This window comes from Paroedura picta, chromosome 1 (assembly GCF_049243985.1).
Source record: "Paroedura picta isolate Pp20150507F chromosome 1, Ppicta_v3.0, whole genome shotgun sequence".
NCBI lineage: Eukaryota > Metazoa > Chordata > Lepidosauria > Squamata > Gekkonidae > Paroedura > Paroedura picta.
In genome coordinates, this window is record NC_135369.1 from 181,242,931 (window position 1) to 181,267,859 (window position 24,929).

The following is a 24,929-nucleotide window of genomic DNA, read 5'->3' on the forward strand; positions in this document are numbered from 1 at the left end:
TAGCCAATATCATTCTCCAAGTAATTTAAACTCATTACTGCAAGGCTAATCTTCTGCTGCCAACAGGAATCCTTCCCTGCCCTCCTCTAAGTCAGGGGGAGTCAACTTGTGGCCCTCCAGATGTTCGTGGACTACAATTCCCATGAGCCCCTGCCAGCATTTGCTGGCAGGGGCTCGTGGGAATTGTAGTCCATGAACATCTGGAGGACCACAGGTTGAGTACCCCTGCTCTAAGTGACGAGACCTTTCCAATACTTAAAGACAGCAGTCATGTCCCCGGTCAACCTTCTCTTCTACAGGCTGAACATTGTAACCCCAGAACCTGAACTAGCTGTTTCTACAGTCACTTCTTGGGTGAGGCCTTTTGAACTATGAACTATCACTGAAAAGTCAGAAGACAGATAAATGTCAAAGAGGCCATCAGTACTGGAGCTGCCCCTATTTTCCCTTGGGGAATTTTCTCCCTCCACCTCTTTAAAGTGCAGGGACAAATAGTAGCCACTCAACCTTCTCCTTATTGCAAGCCCAAGTCCCATGACACCATAATTCAGGGGTAGTCAAACTGCGGCCCTCCAGATGTCCATGGACTACAATTCCCAGAAGCATTAACTGGCAGGGGCTTCTGGGAATTGTAGTCCATGGACATCTGGAGGGCCGCAGTTTGACTACCCCTGCCATAGTTCTACTGTGTTCTAGGAAGTCCTGGGCATTTTCTTAGACACCGATTTCAGACACGTCTGCAGTGACAATAATAGACAGTGACAATCTTGGGTTGGATAGCAAATCCCTCTGTTTTTAAAATGTCCTTTCTGTTTTGCATAATTGAACACAAGGTGCCGTATCCATTCAGAATGCCTGTTTTAGATGTCAAACTTTTCAGTATTTGTGCATATCTGGTATTCTTGGCGTGAGCAAATTTGAATCCTTTGCCTGTGAGCGTCTTTGGCTTTCACGATGCGATAAATCTAATCTTCCATTTGTCATACGCGAGACCTTGCATGCTGCACACTGGTTGATAGCTGGCATTCAGCCTCAGTAAATGATGTCGTGCGTGTTTAATATGCAGCAGTATTTGTCGGTGCTGCTAATTGGGCACACGATAGCGTTTGGTATTGGACAATTTGCTGACTAGTGTACTTGATTTTGACACGATTGGGTAGCCGGCATGCAGTAGCTTGTATGCAGTTGCTGCACACGTACAAATACACGCTTTATTTAGTTAGTTCTTATCAATATATTTGATTGATGATTTCTGTACCACCCTATCCAGGAGGCAGTGTACAACATAAATGTTTAAATACAGAACTTAAAACAAATAAGATTTAAGCTTAAGATTGGTTTGGCGTAGTGATTAGGGGTGTGGACTTCTAATCTGGCAAGCCAGGTTTGATTCTGCGCTTCCCCACATGCAGCCAGTTGGTTGACCTTGGGCTCACCACGGCACTGATAAAGCTGTTCTGACTGAGCAGGAATATCAGGGCTCTCTCAGACTCACCCACCCCACAGGGTGTCTGTTGTGAGGAGAGGAAAGGGAAGGTGCTTTGAGACTCCTTCAGGGAGAGAAAAGCGGCATATAAGAACCAACTCTTCTTCTGTTCTGACCGAGCAGTAATATCAGGGCTCTCTCAGCTTTGGCTCCAACCAAAAGCCTGGCGGAAGAGCTCCGTTTTACAAGCCCTGCGGAACTGTGCTAGTTGCAACAGGTCTTGGATGTGTTCCAGAAACTCAATAAATTAATAAATAAATTCCACCAGGTAGGGGCCAGGTCAGAAAATGCCCTGGTTCTGGTTGAGGCCAAAGGTACCTCTTTAGGCCCAGGGACCACCACCTGGTGGTATTCATAGAACAAACTGTTCCCCAGGGTCTCTCATCTATGCAGGACCCAGACTGTGAATAGCCTTATGGGTAAGCACATGATATAAGCCAGGGGTAGGCAAATTGCGGCCCTCCAGATGTCTATGGGCTACAATTCCCATGAGCCCCTGCCAGCATTTGCTGGCAGGGGCTCATGGGAATTGTAGTCCATGGACATCTGGAGGGCCGCCGTTCGCCTACCCCTGATGTAAGCACATGATGTTGCCTTGTACCGAATCAGACAATTGGTCCACCAAGGTCAGTGCTGTCTACTCATATTTTCGGCAGCTTTCCAGGGTCTCAGGCTCTTCCACATCAGATAGCCTTTTTAACTGGAGATGCCAAGAACTGAACCTGGGACCTTCTGCATGCGAAGCACAAGCTCTTCCTCCCTATAGTGTTCAACAGCATTTGCTTGCTTATTTTCAATAATATTTTGTGCTTAGCAGCTGTTGCTGGAACTCCCTAAAGTTAAGAGCTTCTAGCATGTGCTGTCTTCCATCTTTTTTAGAAAAAGAAGCAGTCAAGAATTTGCTGACTGGTTGTAAAAAAAAACAAATTCCCCGACATGTCAGACATCAGGGCTAAATTCGAAATTTGGATTTTGAGTTTGATGGTAAAATTGTTTAACTGCTGCATCAATAATATCCGCTACTGGCTTAGTGAACATGAACCCCCAGCCGCTTTTCCTATTTTTGTGCCAGACACGGACACCAGAGAAGAAATCCATCATGCCAGCTGGCCATGCTTCATGTGCCCGTGCATCTGAGAGCCGGCAGGGTGCAGTGGTTAAGAGCTCTGGAGAGCTGGGTTTGATTCCCCACTCCTCTTCCACAGGCTGCTAGCTGGGTGGCCTTGGGCCGGTCATAGTTCTCTTAGATCTGTTCTCACAGAACAGTTCTCTCAGAGCTCTCTTAGCCCCACGTGTTTCGCAGGGTGTCTGTTGTGGGAAGAGGAAGGGAAAGGTGTTTGTAAGCTGCTTTAGGACTCCTTCAGGTAGAGAAAAGTGAGCTTTGCTTCTTTTTAAGCAGAAAACAATAGCACATGTATACAAACCTGTCAGGCAGAATGGCTACAAATCTCCATGTGGCCATGGATGCCAAGAAGATAAAGCTGCAGATCTACCTTTGGGCATGTGAATTTGTTCCATATCAATCTCTTCATTCCCTCCATTCAGCCTGTAACATTTGCTAATTATATCTAGGAATTATATATTATGTTGACCTTACGATATTTTATGGCAGGTGTACCTGGTCCAAAAGGAATTCCTGGATTAGACGGGTTGGCAGGTGCGAAGGGACTGCAAGGAACACCAGGTATGTCCAGGTTATGCTGTTTCTTACTGAGACAGGTGCTGGTGACCTGCAAGCCATTTCTTCCTTTGTGGAAGTTCTTACCGTATATACTCGCATATAAGCAGACCCTCATATAAGCCGAGGCGCCTAATTTTACCACAAAAACTGGGCAAATTTATTGACTCGCATATAAGTCGAGGGTGGGAAATGCTCCATCATCACAGGCTCCCCCATCCAGCCTCCCTCCCCCCAACAAATACAGAAAAGTCAAGAGGATGAATACCTGCTTGGTTTTGTACCCTGCTTTTCACCCACAGAAACCAAAATAATAGTTTGGAAGACATGATTAAGAAGAAGAAGAAGTGAAAGAAAAAGTAAAAAAGATCAGAGTCCCTCAGTCAAACTGTTGATGTCCTACAAGCTGCCAGAGCAATGATTGGCTGGCTGGAACAAGCTTTTATTTCAGTTACCGTATATACCCACGTATATGCAGAGGAGGGCTTTTTCAGCATGAGAAAAGCTGCTGACAAACTAGGCTTATACACAAATCTATTGGGTACTTGCTTTTGGAACAACAAAGTTTCTGAAAACGAGGAATAAAGCTTACAATCTGAGATCAGTAAATCAAACACAGCGGGACAGGGGTCAGAATTATTCTGCTTCCTACGACAATTACAACCAGAGCAGAATAACAGCACAAATCTTATGTAAGTTGGCAAATGTTTAGAGTCTCCTCTGAAGGGTCAAGATGTGAAGGATGCATCAGTGCAGAAGCTCATTCTGTAGTTTGGGAGCCACTCCCCAAAATATATATTCTACTGTCTGTTATTTTATTTATTTGGCTTTTTTATTTCCCGCCACTCCCAGGACTGACTCGTGGCGGGTTACAGACAGTCCAAAAATTGAAAAACCCAATAAAAACCCATTAAAATATTGGACAGGACATAAAAATCACAACATATCCTTACCACCTAGTGAACAGCCCTCCTGGGCAGAGCATGTCCGGCCAGTGTCTGGATACTCTTTCCCGTATCCGGCCTCTGTTTCCAGCTGGACATGTTCTGCGGGCCAATTAGTGCATGCCCAGCAAAACTGGGTGCACCCTGATTGGCCCAGCCCCTAGAAGGCCTGCCCCCACAAGGTAGCGGCGCTGCACTCCCAAGGCCTCGCACCCACAGACAGCCTCCCTGTGTAGACTGCCATCGCCTTGTCCCGGTATATAAATCGCTAAATAAATGAGCAAGCGAGCGAGCAAGCAAAAACTACAGTCCAAAAATTATAAATTAATCACACTGAATCTTTAAATGAAGTACAGAGGTGTGATTCATCTAAACCAGGGTTGGTCAAACTGTGGCCCTCCAGATGTCCATGGACTACAATTCCCATGAGCCCCTGCCATCCTTTGCTGGCAGGGGCTCATGGGAATTGTAGTCCATGGACATCTGGAGGGCCACAATTTGACCACCCCTGATCTAAAGGTACAACATCAGCCTTTGGAATCCACTCAGCCTCTAGGTAGGTTTTACAGGCATCTAGTAAAAAACTGTAAATGGAGTGGGGTGAAGTGCTAAAGTGAATGGGGCCTTCGTAACAGAGAATCTGAATGCTGAATGGAATCCCATTCAACACCAGTAGTGGCTCGACCTGACCTTGGCAATATGCTTTCCAGGTTGAGAGGAGTAGGAATTTTCTCTCTTGCTATTTCAGAACACAGCAGCTACAGCCGAGCTTCCTTTTTTCATCACTGAAGATAATTCGGGGTTTCGATAAAGGTCACCCTGTGAGCTTAAATGGGCTCCGGGGAATGGTAGAGGGCAGGAAGGCCTGGAGGATCATTGTCCATGGGGTCGCGATGGGTCGGACACGACTTCGCAACTAACAACTAACAACAAAAAGGTCACCTTCTGCCCAGTCCTGCTGAATTGAGTGAGCGTTTCATGTGAAGAACCAGAGATACTGGGCACAAAGAAGAAAGCCAGAAGATGAGCACGTGGCATCAAGATAATGATGATGATTTAAATTTATTACCCACCACTCCCAAGACTGGCCTGTGGTGGGTTACAATCGTCCATGCTAAAAACCCCAATAAAATCCCATTAAAACAATTCAAGGACACAAAAACATACAACAAACCCAACAACATGGTGGTAGTAGTCAGTCTCCCATCCCCCCAATAAAACATCTAATAAGGGGAGTGGGAAGATGTCAATTAATAGCACTATGGAGAAATTATAATGAACAATCAAGAATGAGACAGATGTGTTGCTTCCTTGAAGGATTAACTAGTCAGATTTAATTTACATAGTGATGAATTATGCCAAGAGATCAAATATATATTCTAATTAAATGGGTATGAAATATCTTTTCCCTTATGACACCAGGCAGCCCATATCCATCTCTGCCTTCAGTGTCTCACCCATCAGTTCTCACCACCTGGGAAAATTTGAGTCCTCCCTCTAATGCCAATTCCTAGGGAAAACATAGAGCATCATGCATTTAGGCAGGAAGCTAAGCAAACAGAGGAGCTCAGATCAGCATTCAACATCCGTTGCAGGTAACATCAGAGATCAACCCGTCAACTAATTGCCTTCTGGACCAATTGCAGCTTCAAGGGCAGCCCCATGTATCATTTTAAGAGAGTAGCCCAAACGTTGCAGAAGCTGTCCACTATGCCTCCTACCCCATTACAGCACTGGATAATTAATGTTACTGGAACATTTGTTTTGCTATCTAGAAAAGCGATGCTTGACCTTGCAGAAGCCTTCTTACACTTCTCTTTGCATCAAAGGTCCCGACGCATATGGCCCACCAGGTTTCCGAGGTACTTGGGGTGACAAAGGTACACCAGGAGAATCGAGCTCTGTTGAAGGCAGTAGAGGAGCTCCAGGTCAAAAAGGAGTGAGAGGCGATACAGGTCAGTATCTTGTTCCTTAGGTTTATGCGTGGTACCATCACATCAAGAGCCTCTTGTGGTGCAGAGTGGTAAGGCAGCAGAAATGCTACCTGAATGCTACATGAGGTTGGGAGTTCAATCCCAGCAGCCGGCTCAAGGTCGACCCAGCCTTCCAACCTTCTGAGGTCGGTAAAATGAGTACCCAGCTTGCTGGGGGGTAAACGGTAATGACTGGGGAAGGCACTGGCAAACCACCCCGTAGTGAGTCTGCCCAGAAAACGCTAGAGGACGTCACCCCAAGGGTCAGACATGACTCGGTGCTTGCACAGGGGATACCTTTACCTTTTACCTTTACCATCACATCCCAATCTATTGTGTCCATTTTTTCTTTGGGCATCTGGAAAGCAGCTAGGGGGAGAAAATGCTCTTGGCCAAAGTCACTTGTGAAACACTAGTTCTCGTACAGGGAAATACTTCCAAAATGAAAATCGTTGTGGTATTCAGTGTTCTTAAGAGTGAACGTTAGCAAGCAAGCAGTGATCACAGATCGACTTAGAGGGAAAGGGATCTTGGGACCTTTATGAAAACACTGACTCCAGCACGCAGCAATGGTAAAGAACAGCCAACTCAGTGCTGGGGATTCCTAGGAAATGGATTGTATAGATCTACGGTAGGTCCTCATTTAGAGCAAAACTTCTTAAAATGTGAGTCGCAAACTCATGTGGGGTCACGAATCCTGGTGACTTCCGGCCAGCATGGAAGGGGAGCAACTGCAGCTGTGTTAAGGAAAAAGCCCTGTTGCACTTGGGTGCCTGCTTCCTGCAAACTGATTCCCACGTTCTGCTGCCTGGTTTAGTTCTTGAGCGCCTAAGCTTGCAGACTTGCCTTGTAGCTCCAGAGCTGTTTCCCCTTGTTCAGTTCCGCTGTTAGCTTCTTCCAGTGCCCCAAGGATTCCGTGCCACACCTGACTTGATTGACTGGTAAGTAGAGCAGGGGTAGTCAACCTGTGGTCCTCCAGATGTCCATGGACTACAATTCCCAGCATTTGCTGGCAGGGGCTCATGGGAATTGTAGTCCATGGACATCTGGAGGACCACAGGTTGACTACCCCTGAAGTAGAGTGCTTGTGGTGGTGTTAGGCTTGGGGAAGACACACTGGAGAGCCTGCAGGAGTTTATGTTCACCTCCTTCTCCCCCATTCCCCCAGCTCCCTGCTGTTTTCTGAGAGGGCTGCACAGCCTGGGATCCCCTGTGCAGTTACTCACAAGCAGCTCCGTTGAGCTGCATTGGAGGACTCCACTGAGGACAGTCTTGCTGAGGAACTGAATTTGTTTCTCTTTTGCCTGCAGCACTGAAAGGGTTAAGCAGGCTGAGCAAGTTGGGGAGAGGAGAAAATGGTCAAAGAGAGTAGGAAGGGCTTCAGATCTGAAACAGGAGGGGAAATGTCTTGCAACCAGATCCCACAAAGGTTTTCTCATGAGTAAGTCAGGGGGGAGGGTAACAGGACATCTGTTGTGGGGAGAGGAAGGGTAGGTGATTGTAAGCCGCTTTGAGACTCATGAGGATTGCTGGGTGACCTTGGGCCAGTCACAGTTCTCTCAGAGCTCTCTCAGCCTTACGTACATCACAGGGGGGCTGTTGTGGGGAGATGAAGGCGGTTGTAAGCCTCTTGGATACTCCTTCAGGTAGAGAAAAGCAGGGTATACAAACCAACTCCTTCAGATTGCAAGCAGTTATCTCCGAGGACAAAAAGCCAGTGGCTCTGAGACAGACACTACCAGTCCGGTTTGCACAAAACCCAAGCAAGAGTTGGGAGCCCTTATGTCAGTCAAGCTTACTCCAAGGAAAGGACAGAATAATGCAGAACTAAGGGAGCAGGGAGAGGAGCTGCAGGCCCTCCAAATATCTCACTTATAACTGGGCCCTCTGTTTCTACCACCAAAGAGGGCCATAATCTAAAAATCTAATCTCTCATTACCTAACTTTATAGCATCAGTTTTTAATCACGATTTTTTAAAGACGTTCCTGTTAGCAACTTTCACAGGTTTTGTACTTGAGTGCCCAGCCAGGGTGGAGGTTGCACCCACAAAATGGCTGCCACAGAAGGTGGAGTCAGTGGCAAAAATGGCTGCTGCAGGAGGTGGAGTCAGTGGCAAAAATGGCTGCCACAGAAGGTGGAGTCAGTGGCAAAAACAGCTGTTGCAGGAGGTGAAGCAAGCCACAAAATAAAAGGGAGCAGAGTTTAACAGGAAGCCTTTTTAAATGAACATATGGTTCTAAAACATTTTCTTGCACACACCTTCAAATTCTTGTGTTGCTGTAGCAGCTGCTGCCAAAAGCATTTTTTTCAAGTCTGCAAAGCTAATTAGATCTCCAATCACTGGTCAGAACTCCTGCTGGGCAAAATCCTCATCTGACCCCCTCCTAGTGTTTCTAAAAGCACATTGGGGACCCCTGATGAGACCATGTATCAGTCACTGCAGGAAAACCATGTAAAGCCAACTTGGTGTAGTGGTGAAGAGCTGCAGACTCTAATCTGGAGAACCGTTCCTCCACATGCAGCCAGCTGACCTTGGGCTAGTCACAGTTCTCTCAGAGCTCTTGAGGCCTTGCCTACCCCGCAGGGCATCTGCTGCAGCAAGAGGGAAGAGAAGGCAATTCTGAGCCGCTTTGAGACTCCTTCAGGCAGTGACAAATGAGGTATAAAAGTGGTAATCATTTGGCATGGGAAAACTGAATCATTTTGGTCAGCTCCAAAATGTGTGAAACCTTAACCTGTGGCAGTGGGAAGAACCCACAAAGAAAGCAAACGTCAGGTTCTCTAAAAAAGAACAAGAGTTAGTTCTTATCTGCTACTTTTCTCTACCCAAAGGAGTCTCAGAGGGGCTTACATTCACCTTCCCTTTCCTCTCCCCACAACAGACACCCTGCGTGGGAGGTGGGGCTGAGAGAGCCCTGATATTCCTGAAGAAGAAGAAGAACAGTTGGTTCTTATATGCCGCTTTTCTCTTCCCGAAGGAGTCTCTAAGCGGCTTACAGTCGCCTTCCCTTTCCTCTCCCCGCAACAGACACCCTGTGAGGGAGGTGAGGCTGAGAGAGCCCTGATATTCCTGCTCGGTCAGAACAGCTTTATCAGTGCTGTGGCGAGCCCAAGGTCACCCAGCTGGCTGCATGTGGGGGAGCGGGGAATCAAACCCAGCTTGCCAGCTTAGAAGTCCGCACTCCTAACCACTCCACCAAGCTGGCTAAGAATTTCGCTTTGCCTTTGACTCATCCTGCAACGTTAATGTCTCGGTTTTCTGCCTGGCAGGGCCACGAGGTGCAGCTGGAGAGCCCGGACCGGCTGGATTTCCAGGCATTCCTGGAATTTCCAATATCTCGGGAATCCCCGGGGACGCTGGAGCCCCTGGCTTTGATGGCGTACCAGGTAACTCCATCTTCCCGCCTTCTATTACTAGTGATGATGAGGATGACTTATTAGTACAGCTCCACCGACAGGCATGGCGCTTGGCAGAACACAAGAAAACAGGTCTCTGACCCGAGGAGCTTGCAGCTGGAAATTTGTCCTAAGGGAGACTCAAAGGGAGACGGGCAGAGAGGCCGATGGGCAGAGGCAGGAGCTCCATGACTTGTGCTTGGGGTTGATTTAAGTGGGGGGAGTTTCAGGGGAAAAGTAGATTTGAAGGAAATAGCGAGGTGACATCACTCAGGAACACTTAGCAGCATCAATGGCAGCCGAGATGTGTCAGGAATCAAGCTGAGCCCAGTCAATAGAGTCCGTGCTAAAGCATATTCAGAAACCAGACAGCAGTTCAGGATCCAAAGAAGAGCTTTATTTAACAGACAGCACTATAAGCTCTTGAGCAAAGGTCTTGGCAGATACAAAGGTACAATAGACATTGGGTGACTATTATAGGGTCGAGGCGATAGGGGAGGGGGTACAATGGAATTTAGGCAGGAGAGCACCGGACAGCAAGGGTGCGAGGTTTCCCAGCCAGGCCAGATGGCCTGGTCTGTTGATCCTAATAGCTACATTTCTGTTGAGACTCTGCTGTCTCGGCAAGGTCACAATAAGCGGCTCGATAAGGAAGAGAGAGAGTGGTGTCCCACCGAGAATGCAGGGGAGGCATGGAGCCAAAGGGAGATTTACAGCTTTATGGTGCTTGGGGAGACCAGGCTGCAGGAAGGGAGGGAGGGCATGAATCGGGGTTCATGACAGGATGAAATGGAAGAGTCACCTGAAAGATCAGGAGACCTGTGGGTGGCTCGGGGTGGCTCGGGGTCCTCGAGCCGGAGGAGCAGAAGACTGAGTCAGGATAAGACAGCAGAGATGGGGAGGGAGGAGAGAAGGGCCCGTTCCACACAGCTGCGGGAAACAGGAAACTCTGCTTCTAAAGTGCATTATCCAACATGTGCGGAATGGGCCAAGGACAGCTTTGAAGATAAGAGCAAGGATCCAGAAGCAGGCCAGACAGAAGAAAGAATATTCCATGCACATCAAGATGATCCAGGGATGGGGGTAAGGGAGTGGAAGGAAATAGGGGAAGGTTGCAGTAGTCAAGGAGCAAGAAGGCCAGAGCATCAACCAGAATTCTTGCTGGCAGAGGACAGAACAAGGGCCCTCGGCTGGCCCTGTTTATCTAGCCTGGTGTGTGTGGAAGAGGAAAATAAAAAGCAGAGGTTTTGTGAATGTTCTGAAAGGTGAACAGTGACATTGCCAGAGGGCATGGAGAGCATAGGAGTTGGGATAACAATGAGAACAGGCAGATGGTCAGCTGGTGATACAAGATTGAAGGGGGGAACTTTAGGGGATCTCACGGGTATGGAGATAACCATAGGGTTTTATGAGGTCCTCCAAGGACTAGGTGCTAAGAGAGGGAGAGCAGAAGGGAGCCCAGGGCCGATCAGGGGAGGGGAGGAAACGGCAGAAAACAAGCTCAGTCAGTCTAGAGATAAAAGGTAGAAAGGCAATCGGAGGGGGGAGATGAAGGATGAGGAAAGGGGCCACGGCTTAGGGATAGAATATCTCTGTGGCATGCAGAAGGTCCCTAGTTCAATCCCCAGCATCTCCAGTTAAAATGTTCCCTCAGTGGAGCTTTTAGAGGGCATGTTATGCTGCTGTGAGAAACAGGAACGGAATCGACAAAAAACACACACCCCTTGTTCCTGTGGGAAATTCCAGAAAGGATTTAATCCCATGTTTCATTATGAAATAAGTCCTTAAACAAAGAAAAAACTAGCCTGCCAAAGAAGAAGAATTCTCTTGGTTGGCAGACTAGCTTTCTAAAGCAGGGTGTTTCTGTACATTTCATTAATTTCCAAGTCCAGGTTTGAATAGAAATGGATCTTTTGCCCTCAGAATACATTTCCCCTCTTGAGAGCACTTTAAAAGTTATTTGACCTTGCTTCCCAAAAACTTTCCAGACGTTCCTATTCAGATGTAGGAAAGTTCTCAGACAGGGGTAGGCAAACTGTGGCCCTCCAGATGTCCATGGACTACAATTCCCATGAGCCCCTGCCAGCATTTGCTGGCAGGGGCTCATGGGAATTGTAGTCCATGGACATCTGGAGGGCCACAGTTTGCCTACCCCTGTATATTCTGTGATGGTGCTAATCACCTTTTTGGTGCTAATCACCTTTTTCTTGCTGAGTATTGTTGTCTCCTTTCAAATGTTTTGCAGACTGTAATGTGGTTGTGGTAGACAAGACGCAACTCCACACTGGCCAGTAGGGCATTAGTTGAGAAAAGGCAAGCCTTTGAAGCGTTGTCTTTTGATACAGGTTGTAAAACTATGTGTACCTCTTAACAGGTTACCCAGGGCCTTTGGGGAGACCTGGAATACCTGCTCCACCTGGACCCAAAGGAGAAATGGGTCCAGTGGGCCAGGTTGGAGAAGATGGTCCAGGAGGATTTAGAGGAGACCCAGGCCCAGATGGAAGACCTGGAATACCAGGATATCCGGGAGCAAAAGGTAGGGTGGGGAAAACCTGAGATCTGCTGGTTTAGGCTGACTTGGCAGACCCACAGTAACACACAACCATCATTGCTGTCTTTCGCAGGAAGGAAAGGGGACCAAGGAGTCATGGGACTTGTTGGCTTAGTAGGAAGTACGGGCGACTTTGGCCCTAGGGGACCCAAAGGTGACAGAGGACCGACAGGTGAGTGTGTGGTTGTGCTTAGAATAGAATCATAGACTCGGAAGGGACCTCCAAAGTCATCTAGTTCAATTCCCTGCAGAATGCAGAAACTCACAACTACCTGTCTACCCACAGTGGCCCCAGATCCATGCCCAGATGATGCCCCCCCATAACAGAATCCCTGGCCAGTTTTGCCCAGAAAAAATTTGCCTTTGGATCCCAAAGTGCCTATTGGCTTTTCCCAGGGTGTGCAAGAAAGGGCCACAAGAGCCAAGCCACGACACAGTCCCTTCTGCCCACCCACTCACAAGCTTTGCCACTTGACTTGTTGTTTAGAGAAACAATCCTTACCTTCTTCATAGATTGCTTCATGTCTAGGGTTGTAGACTCCTTTTTAGCAAATTCCTGGAGATTTTAGGGCGGAGCCTGGGAAAGGCAGAGTTTGGAGAGGGGAGGGAGCTCAGTGTGGTATAATTCTATAAAATTCACTCTGCAAAGCCATTCTTGGGGAATGGATCTCTGTCCTCTGGACATCAGTCATAGTTCTGTGAGCTCTCCAGGGACCCCATGGAGTTGGCAACTCTATCTGGAACCTGGAACCCTTTAAGAATCCAGAAATAGAGCCTTATTCAGTCTAGCCATGGTTATTTTTCCCCTGGTTTAAGGGCATGCTCAAGAAACATGTATCTTTTCAGAAGTTCTGTCCTTCTTCCTGGGTTAACAGAGGAGTTCAATGTACTGGATCATCTCTAACCCCTACAAGCTCTATATTTGAAGCTTGGCTGAAAAAACAAGATGGCGGTGGGACAACGTTAAGCCTAAAAGCAGGAGCTGATGCTAGCGTGATAGATGACCATGGTCCAGTCAGAGTTCTCTCAGAGCTCTCTCAGCCCCACCTCCCTCACAGGGTGTCTGTTGTGGGGAGAGGAAACGGAAGGTGAATGTAAGCCGCTTTGAGACTCCTTCGGGTAGAGAAAAGCGGCATATAAGAACCTTCTTCTATTTCATTTCAGCCCAGGAAGATCGGGTTCCCTAGACTGTGGGATTTATTTCACTCTACTGTCAGAGTTCAGCTTCCTTCAACAGGCCCTTCTCATAAACTCCTTTCATCTGACAGTCTGGCTGATCCTATGAGGCCAAATCACTGAGCTAGGATATTAGAAGTAATCCTTAAACCTGACACCCGCCAGTCCCATACATCTAAGTGGGACATGTTTTTGAACTGGGTGGCTGGGAAAAATCACCACCCCTCTTCCTGCCCGTTGATATTTTCCTGCCTGATCTCAGCATCATCCTGAAAGGGCCATCTGTTAGAAATTTCGGCCTACCATGACAGGGTGGACGATTGTGCGGTTTGGCTGCCCCTCCATCTAGGAGATTTCCTAAAGGGCTACTCAACCTATTCCCACCATCAATTCTAACTATGGTTCAATGGAGTATTCCTGGTTTTAGCCAGTCTACTTAATAAACCCTTTGAACCGCTGGCAACATCTGGTTTGACTTGTGTTTTCTTCAACAGGGGTAGTCAACCTGTGATCCTCCAGATGTTCATGGACTACAATTCCCATGAGCCCCTGCCAGCATTTGCTGGCAGGGGCTCATGGGAATTGTAGTCCATGAACATCTGGAGGATCACAGGTTGACTACCCCTGTTCTACAGCATTCTTGGTAGTGATTACATCAGCCCATTGACTTAGGGATTTGTGGATCTTCAGATGTGACATGCTCCATACCTAAAATTTCACCCTTTCCTAGTCACAGGCTCTAGGGGAGGGGGGAGTGATCTCTTAGATAGAAAAGCTTTCGAATCTTATAATTCTTCTCCATGGCTGTCCTGCACCTGTGTGCCTGCACAGAAGAGCACTCAATGAACATCGGACACAGCTAAGGGCAGCTGTGATTTTGTGAATGGAAGAACAGAATTAAAAGGTTATACACACGCCCTTCCCTAAGAAGCCAGATAAAGAATTGCAGCTAAGAACAATCTCTCACACTAGCTAGCTGTAAAGAGGTGGATCTGTGCAAATTGTACATCTTGTATCCCAAATCATTTGACTTGTTTTTAATCATTTATTCTAATACTTTTTTAATTTTTAGGATTTCAGGGACCTCCAGGCTCCCCTGGCCCGGCTCCTGTCCCCCCTAAATTGCATGCTCTGCAAGGGGCACCAGGTCCGCAAGGGAACACAGGGCCTCAAGGCAGTCGTGGTGAAATGGGTCCACAAGGACCACCAGGAGATGCAGGTAGGCATTTTTTCCCCTGTCCACCCCCTTTCTGCCAGCCACCAACCAGTATGTGTCTTGCAGAGCAGCTGACAGCCAGTCAGGGCTCACGAATGATCGAAGAAGCCCAATGGGAGGGGAGAGTGAGAGGGAAATCAGTTTACATTGTCAGCTTAGCTCAGATCCCCTGGCTCATGGGAATTGTAGTGGATGGACATTTGAAGAACCACAGTTTGACCATCCCTGAGATAGGGTTTGAGCCACCAGAGTAATAGGCTGGACGAAATCCCTTCTCAGGAAATTTAGAGCCCAGCTTTTCAGTGAAAAAAAAGGAAGCATGTCATTTTAGCAGTCTTTAGCTCTGATTTTAAATTTTGGGTTTTATGTATTCTGTATATTTTATGCACTTTACCTGTGTCATGCACTTTACCTTGAGCTCTGTCAAGAAGAAAGGTGGGCAATAAATGTTATAAGTAAATAACAAAGCAGAAGTCCAAATAATGTCTTGTGACCAGATCCTGTTGAGGTATGCATTTGGAAATATTATATATGAATGTCACCCAGGTAACATTTTTGGGACTGATACCCTGAGCAGGCAGAAATTTAGTATGTCGCTTTTGGGGTCTTGACTCCATGAACCATAAAATATTCTTCATCTGTGTGCCTGCTACAGAAGACCTCTTGTGCAAGCAAGCAAGATGAAGGAACCTACCCCTAGGATGCAGTTTGCACATATTTGGGACCAGTTAAGCTTCTGAAAAGCTCTTTCTATCTAATGATCTAGTGATGCAGCTGCAAAAGAAAGGGGGGGAGGGGCTTTCTGACAACTCCTTGGAAGATTATCCCCGTACTTTGATGCGGCTGGTCTGGCCATGTGAATCTATGCCATGGCTACCGTTATATCTGTGGATTCAGACAGCAGAACGCTGGGAATTCATTTCAGCTCTTTATTGACCCCAGCTAGAGGATGCAAGAGGCAAAAACTGAACTAGGGAAACCCCACAAAACCCCAGCTTATATACACACAGAGAACAAACGGATCTTCCCACCAGTGTGCGCTATTGGTCAGTTTTGCTGTAAACTGACTGGATCTGGCAGACGGGATCCAACCACATGCCAGTCAGTCATGTACTCAGGGCTTCGGTGATCGCTGAGGAGCATAATGGCTTTCTCCACTGAGTTGGATTGCATGATGCAGACAAGTAAGCGAGCTGATTTTGCCTACCAGTGATCTCTTGGGCTTTATGCACTGTGATATTTCCTTGCTTAGAACTTACCATAACATTGCACTCATTTATGACTATCCTTAACCTCACATTTAAGGTTTTAGAGGCTTGCCAGGCAAAGCCGGGGTGCAAGGAGGTGGAGGGATACCAGCATCTCCAGGCTTCCGAGGCGACCAAGGCAGAATGGGACTGCAGGGTCCTCTGGGCTTGGAAGGTAAGTGGTGCTCCCCGAATGCTGTTCCCTTTCTATGGCTCTGGGACTGCCTGTCTCCAAGTGGGGCATGAACTATTGAGGAAGAGCTGCTTAGGAAGTCCAAGATATCCCTCAGCCATCCCCAGGGCAGCCTGGATGACAAAGCACCAGCCTTCTGACCCCTGACTGGTTCCCTGGAGGGGATTGTTGCTCACCCCAGGTGTCCAGGTGAGCTTCTCTTTAGAAGTCCACAAAAGGAATACGGAGAATCTACACAGAGCAAAATCAGAGCGGGGAGGGAAGGTTTATTCACAGAAATTATGCTACTGCCCTTTAACCTTGAAATCCACACACATGGTATTCTCCCTTCTCTCCAGGTGCACCAGGTGATCCAGGTAGTCCTGGGCTGCCGGGTATGCCAGGCCGCAGCGTTAATATAGGATACCTTCTCGTGAAGCACAGCCAGTCGGATCAAGAGCCTATGTGCCCCGTGGGCATGAGCAAGCTGTGGAGCGGCTACAGTTTGTTGTATTTCGAAGGACAAGATAAAGCACACAATCAGGACCTGGGTATGTATGGACGAGAATATACCAAAAAAGGATACACAGAAACAAGCCGTAGAAAAAGACACTGGCTATGCACAGTAATATAAAGGCCTCTTGAAGACAAAGTTCTTCATATAGTTGTCAGCTTATATATTTTTTATCCCATTAGCTTAAGTTTTAATATTCTTTAACTTCGGTTTTCGTCTCCATTCGTAGCATCATGACAAGAAGCTTGTTCAGCTTGTTTCGATAATTCTTTTTCAGAGACTGATATCTATATACAAAAAATCAGGACTGTACAGCAGGGGTAGTCAAACTGCGGCCCTCCAGATGTCCATGGACTACAATTCCCATGAGCCCCTGCCAGCAAACGCTGGCAGGGGCTCATGGGAATTGTAGTCCATGGACATCTGGAGGGCCGCAGTTTGACTACCCCTGCTGTACAGCCTGACAAAACGCTGAAGGTTCCGAAGCCTCCTATTGGTGGAACATCCCCCACTCAGGGCCAATGGCTGCTCTTGCTCAGGATTCTGCACATACCCCCTTCCCTTCAGGCCTGCTGTGAAGGGAGCCTCTAAGAACCCAGAGGGGGGGGAGGGAAGCCTTTCCTTCCAAGAGCAATGCAGGGGAGTCTGTGGGCATGGGTGTGCTTTCCTTTTGAGGGGGGAAAGCTTTCCCCTTCTCCAATACCACTGGCTGACAGGGAGGCCTGAGGAAAGCGCCTTCTCACTTACAATACTGCTGTGGCCGGCCTCACTGCTGGAGGGAAGAAACAGCCAATCCATGCGTGTCTCTTCTCTGCAACTCTCTGAACATTTGAGGCCTACCACGCAGGGTTGTTGTGCAGATGAAAATGGATGCTGTTGCGGAGTTCTTTTGCCTCATGTTTCATCTGCACAACAACCCTGTGCAGTAGGCCTCAAGGGTTTCATCTCCACAACAACCTGTGTGGGAAGCCTCAAATGTTTCTTTGGCAAAACAGCCCCGTCCACCCCCAACAGTAGCCGATTCTATCTATATAGTCTGGAGATGAGCTGTAATTCCAGGAGATCTCCAGGCCCCACCTGGAGGTTGGCTACCCCTGGGTTGGAAACATTCCTTGAGGTTTGGAGTTGGGGCCTCAAAATGGTACGATGCCTCAAGAGTCCATCCTGCAAAGCAGCAATTTTTGACTGCAGAGCTGAACTTTATAGTCTACAGTTGAGCAGCAATGGGAGAGACAATGGTGCCTACCATTGTCACTTACCAGCAACAGTTTGTATTTTCGGTCACAAACAGACAGACAGACCAACTGGATAGTAGAGACGATTGTAGAGGCTGAGGTTGGGGTGGAGTGGCACAGGTGTGTCCCACCTGGGCTGTGCGCTCTGGCCAGCCCTTATCTAATGAGTCTGGAAAGTTCAGGAAGATCTAAATGAGGAATATTGCCTGCCAAGGGTTTCTAGAAAGTGTTTGGACAGGTGGAACTCCACTGGAGACCTCATAGGCTAGGCAGAGGCAAAATGCATTTCAGCGGCCGCTGCCCCCAAGGTGGTGTTTTTATTCTCATTCTCATTCCTCATTCTATGTGTATTTTTTTAAACTACGTCTCGACTTCCTTGCACTTGGACTGCCACTTAAGTGGCTCCGCCCCCTGTAGAGGCCATTTTGTGGTTGTGCCCGCCCCCCATGTGGCAGAATTCCCCAAGGTGTCCATTGGCCCAAGGAAGGTGGGGATTTCTGAATGACACAAGCCAACGTAAGGTACGCATTTCATTTTTCCAGGCCTAGCTGGGTCATGTTTGGTTCGATTCAGCACGATGCCTTTCCTTTACTGCAATCCCGGAGACGTCTGCTACTACGCAAGCCGCAACGACAAATCCTATTGGCTCTCTACGACGGCCCCACTGCCCATGATGCCTGTGAGAGAAGAAGAAATCCAGCCTTATATCAGCCGCTGTTCTGTCTGTGAAGCTCCAGCCGTTGCCATCGCTATACACAGCCAGGATGTGTCTATCCCGCACTGCCCAGAAGGATGGCGCAGCTTATGGATCGGCTATTCCTTCCTTATGGTATTTGCTTCTCCTGGGGCTTTGCGGATTGGGACCCAAGATTTTTCAAAAATATTTTTGTGATATCTTTTAGAATAGCGGTCCCCAACCTTTCTCAGGTCAGGGACCGCCTCCGGAGTGAGGGAAGAGCCGACGGCCCGGGTGCTACGAAAACGCGCACGCGCAGTTGCCACGCATGCGTGTTTTCGCCACCAGGTGGCGTTAACACGCATGCGCAACAACTGCACATGTGTGTTTTCGCCACTAGGGGCGCTAACGCGCATGCACGGCAACAGCGTGCATGCGCGTTTGCGTCACCGCCATGCCGGCGGCTGTGCCTGCCTCTTCCCTTCCTTCTTGCTCCCGGCAGGGGGAGGCAGGCATGGCTGCCGGCGGCCCGGTACCGTGGCCTTTGCGGCCCGCCACTGGGCCGCAGACCGGGGGTTGATGACCCCTGTTTTAGAAAATATATTGGTCTCTATGCTGATCAGCTGAGCAACGGAAGTGGGCGTAGCTGGGTCATTAAGTTTAGAAAATGAAAATACTGCTTGGAAGAAATTAACAAAAAAGGAATCCCAAAAACAGACTCTAGAAGAAGAGCTGGTTCTTATATGCCACTTTTCTCTTGCAATCGCCTTCCCTTCCTCTCCCAACAGACACCTTGTGAGATGGGTGGGACTGAGAGAGACTGGATATTACTGCTCTGTGAGAACAGCACTATTCAGGCTGTGACAAGCCCAAGGTCTCTCAGTTGGCTGCATGTGGAGGAGCAGGGAATCAAACCCAGCTTGCCAGATTAGAAGCCACCACTCTTAACTACTACACAAAACTGGCGAGGGGGGAGGGGGCTCTTCCAAGTCACGAGGTGGAAAACAGTGGAGGCCAATGAAAGCATTGTTCCAGATCACATGTCTTATATTTGACCACGGTTCCCTCTTGGTCTCTCTTAGCACACGGCCGCTGGTGCGGAAGGAGGAGGCCAGTCGCTCGTCTCGCCGGGGAGCTGCTTGGAGGACTTCCGCGCAACGCCCTTCATCGAATGCAACGGCGCTCAGGGGACTTGCCACTACTTTGCCAACAAGTACAGCTTCTGGCTGACGACCATCGACAACCAGTTCCAACACTCGCCCTCTCCGGATACGCTCAAGGCAGGACTCATCCGAACACACATCAGCCGTTGCCAAGTCTGCATGAAAAATCTGTAAAAAACAGATTGCTCCAAAATGACGGGGAGCACATCCTCTTGGTGCTTATTTAACTTATTACCTCAAAACCCAAAGAAGAGGTGTATTCCAGTTAGTATTTGGGAGAACCGAACCCAGCCCCCGCTTCCGACTAAGCGAGGGTTTCTGTTACCATTTCATGTTAGGCCATCTTCTGCCTTCTGCTTGGTTACTGAGAGAACCCCTTTCTCCTCCAAGGCTGAAGCAGTGGGCACATTTCGTGACCTAACAGACGTGCTTTTGGTTAGGTCTCCCTCGTACCACCATTTTATCCACTTTTGTTCTGTATGCTTTGCTCTGGAAACAGTTAACAGTCCTAACGCATAGTCATTAAAATAGATGTTAAAAATGAAGGGCAAAATACCCAGGGATCGGCTTAGCAAGCTGAAATACAAAGGTTTTAGTAAAGAGAAAGAGATGTCCGTTTTTTTGTTTCTAAAATGCTGGCCACAATCCAACTCTGGGCAAGCCTGCACTGGATTGTGGCCTTGGTGCTGTGACGCTCTTGCAAGGTCACTTCTTTTTGCCAATGGTGTGTCATCCAGTGTTGTGCATTGTTTCATGTGCCTGCTGATTTCCATGACCTGCATTTCATATACAGGAAGATTTATTGCTGTCTGCGAAACAGTAGTCTGGTTACACACTCAAAACACTGGTGTCTGGAACAAGGAGGTTGTGCTTCCTGAAGCCTCTGGATTTGACACCCCCACCCCTCCAGAGCAACACACTGAGACCAGGACCCATTCTGCACACATAGGATAATGCACTTTCAAAGTGCTTTGGCAGCTGGATTTTCCTGTACGGAACAGGAAAATCTACTTCTAAAGTGCATTGAAAGTGCATTATCTGTTTTCTGCAGAATAGACCCAGGAAAGGAAGATTCAGTGGGGAGGGCGGGGGGGGGGCTGCCCTATTGCAGGGGGTTGTTTTCACTTTGCCTCTCCATGCCGCTTCCTGGTTGGGGGAGGATTGGTAGGTGAGCGAAATTACAAACACACACACATTCTAGTTTGGAGAATGGTACAGACATTACCATTCTCACCCTCTCTGTGGCACCTGGAACGGCATCCAGTAAAGGGAGAAAACCCCTTTCCTCCCTGGCTTGATTCTAAATCTGCTTCCAACCAGCAAGAAAGGGAGGCAGAGCGAGAATTAACTCCCATTGCAAGAGAGTGAACGTTCTGTACTAGCCTGGTGTCAGGCAATTGCTTGGATACGCCAACAGAAGATTGCTGCAGGCAGAGAGAGCATGTCGGCTCTATTGCCCACGTTGAAGCTGCCTTACACCAAAACAGAACCTTGGTCCCCCAAAGCCAGCGGCTCTCCAGGGTCTCAGGCAGGGGTCTTTCACATCTTTGTATGCTGGCTTGAGTTCTGCACGGCAGAATGGCAGCAAATAATTGCTAAAATCAATCAATCACTTACTACCTAATCCTTTAAAAAAATGTTCAACTGGAGATGCCAGGGATTGAATGTGGGACCTTCTGCATGCCAAGCAGAAGATCTACCCCTGAGCCACAGCCCCCCCTCCAAGGAAATCGGCCCTGGCCAAGAATCTATCAGGCACACTCCTGTTTGAGGCTCTTGTTCTTACGTTCGATCAATTTGTAATTGTCACACCATAAAATAAAGAGCTTGTTTTTAAAATTGTATCTTGCTGGCTGGCTTGCTATTGAATGACAAACATCATAGGATTTAAAGCCATGACTTCCCCATAACATGCCCCATTAAAATCTTTCCCCAGTGACATTCCATAGAGCCTAGAGATGTACAAAGGGGGGGGGGGATCACAAAAATTCAGCTCTCTGCTATTTGGTTGCCTTGCAATGAACTGGTAGGACTGCCCAACCCCTGGCTACAAGCATGGGATAGAGGGTATATAGGACTGCCAGCTGAGTTGGGAAATACCTGCAGATTTTGATGGTGGAGTCTGAGGAGGGTGGCGTTTGGAGAAGAAAGGGGCTTCAATCAATGGGGTATAATGGCCATTTTCTCCAGGGGAACTGACCTCAGTCACCTGATGATGTCATAATCCCTGGAGATCTCCAGCCACCATCTGGACGTTGGCAACCCTAGAGGTTTGGAAATTTCTGCAAGTTTGGAGGTGACAAGGGATGACAGAGACCACAGTAAGGTATACTGCCAGAGTCTAGCCCCCAAAGCAGCTATTTTCTCCAGGAGGTCTCTGGAGTCTGGACATGAGCGGTCCTTCTGAGAAATCCCTAAGCCCTACCTGGAGGTTGGCATCCACACAGACAACAAATTATGTGCCTCACAATGTCTACAGTGGCTCTGCTCCATGGCAACTTTCTCTGCTACCCTGCCCGCAGGTCCTCTCTGAAGAAATAAATTGTATAGAAACACCTACCTCTCATTGTCCATTGTTTGAAAGCTGTGTCTTCTGAAAGTCAGAACAGATGGAAGACTTCATGTTCCGCTGCGCATGGTGCACAAAGTTAGAAGGCTGCATATTGGGCTCTGGTTATTGGAAGAAACGCCTTCTCCCATACAGACCTGCACGAGCACTGAGATGTCAAGGAGAGAGCCTTCTTGAAGTCCCACCTCTCTCAGGGCGGTGGTGAAATGCGGCAAAACCTTTACTGTGTTGGCCCCAGATTGTGGAACTGCCTCCCTATGGTAATTCACCAGGCAGGCCCCTTCATTGTATGGTTTTCAGCACCTGTTGAAAACACACCTCTTCACCCAGGGCTTTGACATCTGGCTTCTTCTATATGCCGTCCTGCCAGGGTATGAGGAGGTTTGTGTGTTATGTTTTAAATATTTTGATGTCGTTTAGATTTTTATTCTGTATTATTATGAGCCAACCTGGAACTTAGGGGTTGAAGGCACATGGTGCTGTGGTTAAGAGGGGCGACCTCCAATTTGGCGATCCAGGTTTGATTCCCTGGTCCTACACATGCAGCCAGCTAGGTGACCTGGGGCCCATCACAGTCCTGCTAGATGTGTTCTCACAGAGCAGTCCTGACAGAGCTCTCTCAGCCTCCCCTCCCTCACAAGGTGTCTGTTGTGGGGAGAGGAAGGGCAGGCAATTGTAAGCCGCTTTGAGACTCCTTCGGGTAGTGAAAAGCGGGGTATAAAAACCAACCCTTCTTCTTCATATAAATTCATGAACGAATCAATGAGTGAGTGAGTCCGGGGGGGGGCCCTGATGGTAGCAGCCCCCCCACACACACACACACCCACACACCCACATCGTCCCCCCTCCCTCAATGCATCGTGCACAACAGTTATTTGCAGTCTCACTCTTGCTACCGGGTGTGCAGTGCAGGGCTTTTCCCTCCCAAGTGCTCCTCCAACGAGGAGGTCATGCTTCCTGTGTCAACCAATCACATGCTAGCACGGCACAGACTGGTTCTTCTCCAGCCTTCATGGGCAGGGGACTTGCTTAGAGTGACTTCCTCTTCCAAGAGAGAAGGCTGGGTTTGCGTGGACATTACCACGTCTTGCTGGTTTAGGAGGATACATGTCCAGTTTTGGAGGGAACACATGTTGCTGCTTTATGCTGACCCCTGATCAAGTTCAGTTTTGTCTACTCACTGGCAGCCGGTCATAGGCAAGAGTTCTTTCACATCACCACGGCCTGGTCCTTTTAACTGGCGATGTTGGGGATTGAACTTGGGACTTTCCGCATGCCAAACAGAGGCTCTACCACTGAACCATGGCCCCTCCGCATCACAGCATTACAGTGGTTCTTAAATATTTAGAGCCTGCCTGTGAATATTTTTGTATGGCTTTAAGATTCCAATGCTGGAATTTCGCATGCTAACACTAACCTCCCTGCCCTACAAAACTTTTTCTTAGAATTTTGGAAGCATGTGAAAACACAGTTAAGCACAAGAATTGCTAAACCATGTTGTTTCCAAATTCTCCCTCCGACCTTCCCTACAGAAAATGATGTGCAAGCACACCAAACAAGTTGACCATTATGCTGGCAAGTCAAAAGAACATACCGTGGAGACTGTTATGTGTACATAGACTCTCATTTTAACAGGGCTGCTACTGATCCCGAGCACAAACCAGTTCAAAGAGAAACTACTTCAGCAGTTCACCACTTTCTCCTTGGCATACAGAGAGTCCCGGGTTCTATCCCCACCGAGCCCAGATTAAAAGGGTCAGGTTGTAGGTGATGTTAAAGACCTTAAACTCAACCAAGTGTTCTCAACCAGGTTTTGTGAAATCCTGGGAGTTCCTGGTGGCCCTGTAAGGGACCCATTATGCACGGGGGTTTTAGCGCACATTCGGGGTGGAATGCCGGCGACTAAAATCACGACAATGCACGGTGCCAGCTGCAATCGGCCGCAGCTTCGGTGCATGCAGCCGAAAAAGCCGCGTTCACGAAACGCGGAAGAAAGCGCAGCGTCCGGGTGAGCGGGGCGCAACCAGAAGCGGCGCCGGCATCTCCGCGTGCATAATCGGTTAGGGTTTCCCAAGTGAGTGAGGCATGCCAGGTTCGATTCTGCGCTCCCCCACATGCAGCCAGCTGGGTGACCTTGGGCTTGCCACAGCACTGATAAAACTGTTCTGACCGAGCACTGATATCAGGGCTCTCTCAGCCTCACCCACCCCACAGGGTGTCTGTTGTGGGGAGAGGAAAGGGAAGGCGACTGTAAGCCGCTTTGAGCCTCCTTCGGGTAGGGAAAAGCGGCATATAAGAACCAACTCTTCTTCTTCTTCTTCTATGTAACACCCCCAAAACATTCCCTATAAACTGCCCTGAGCCATAGGGGAAGGTGGTATAAAAAATTGTATGGATGGATAGATAACATATATTTTTTAATACGTTAAGCATTTATTGGGCGATATGTCCATGTATGGTCATGTCAATCCCTTCCCTCCCAAAATCACCAATGATGGGCCTGGATGAGGTGGGCAGGGGAGGGGCCCCAGGTGGGCATGCTTCCCAACCATATTCTGCACAATCGCGCCACTTCTGGGGTTTCTCAATGGTAAAAAAGTTCAGAAAGGCTGCATTAACCTGAGGACCTGGAGAATCCCTCCCAGGCAAAGTAGCAGATAAAAGAGACCGTGACATTCCAGTTTCATGTTTTCCATCCTGGACATGCATAAAACCAGCAGAGCACCTATAAAGACAGTGGATCTCCTCCACAATGAACAAGTATGATGTTGTTTTCTTGGCCTGGGGAACGGTCCCGTTGAAACAAATTATCTTGCTCTCCCAGCATCGCTTTCAAATCACATCGCAACATAGTCAGCGTGCTTCTCTCCCACACGCCGCAGGAGCATATGGGAACAAGCTCTATTGTCCTTCAAGAGGAACACATTGCCCA

At 48.3% G+C, this 24,929-nt stretch overlaps 1 protein-coding gene across 1 annotated transcript in view; it reads left to right on the forward strand.

The window, feature by feature from the left end:
• Positions 1–21,272, forward strand: part of COL4A2 (collagen type IV alpha 2 chain) — a 155,851-nt gene extending 134,579 nt beyond the window's left edge. Inside the window, exons 38-47 of the mRNA XM_077314453.1 lie at positions 3,099–3,170; positions 5,938–6,063; positions 9,353–9,469; positions 11,853–12,014; positions 12,103–12,201; positions 14,278–14,424; positions 15,727–15,843; positions 16,200–16,391; positions 18,132–18,418; positions 19,348–21,272. Of these exons, the coding sequence (XP_077170568.1) occupies positions 3,099–3,170; positions 5,938–6,063; positions 9,353–9,469; positions 11,853–12,014; positions 12,103–12,201; positions 14,278–14,424; positions 15,727–15,843; positions 16,200–16,391; positions 18,132–18,418; positions 19,348–19,602 (1,574 nt within the window). The 3' untranslated portion in view covers positions 19,603–21,272. The remainder of the gene's footprint in view (positions 1–3,098; positions 3,171–5,937; positions 6,064–9,352; positions 9,470–11,852; positions 12,015–12,102; positions 12,202–14,277; positions 14,425–15,726; positions 15,844–16,199; positions 16,392–18,131; positions 18,419–19,347) is intronic.
• The last annotated feature ends 3,657 nt before the right edge of the window (positions 21,273–24,929 follow it).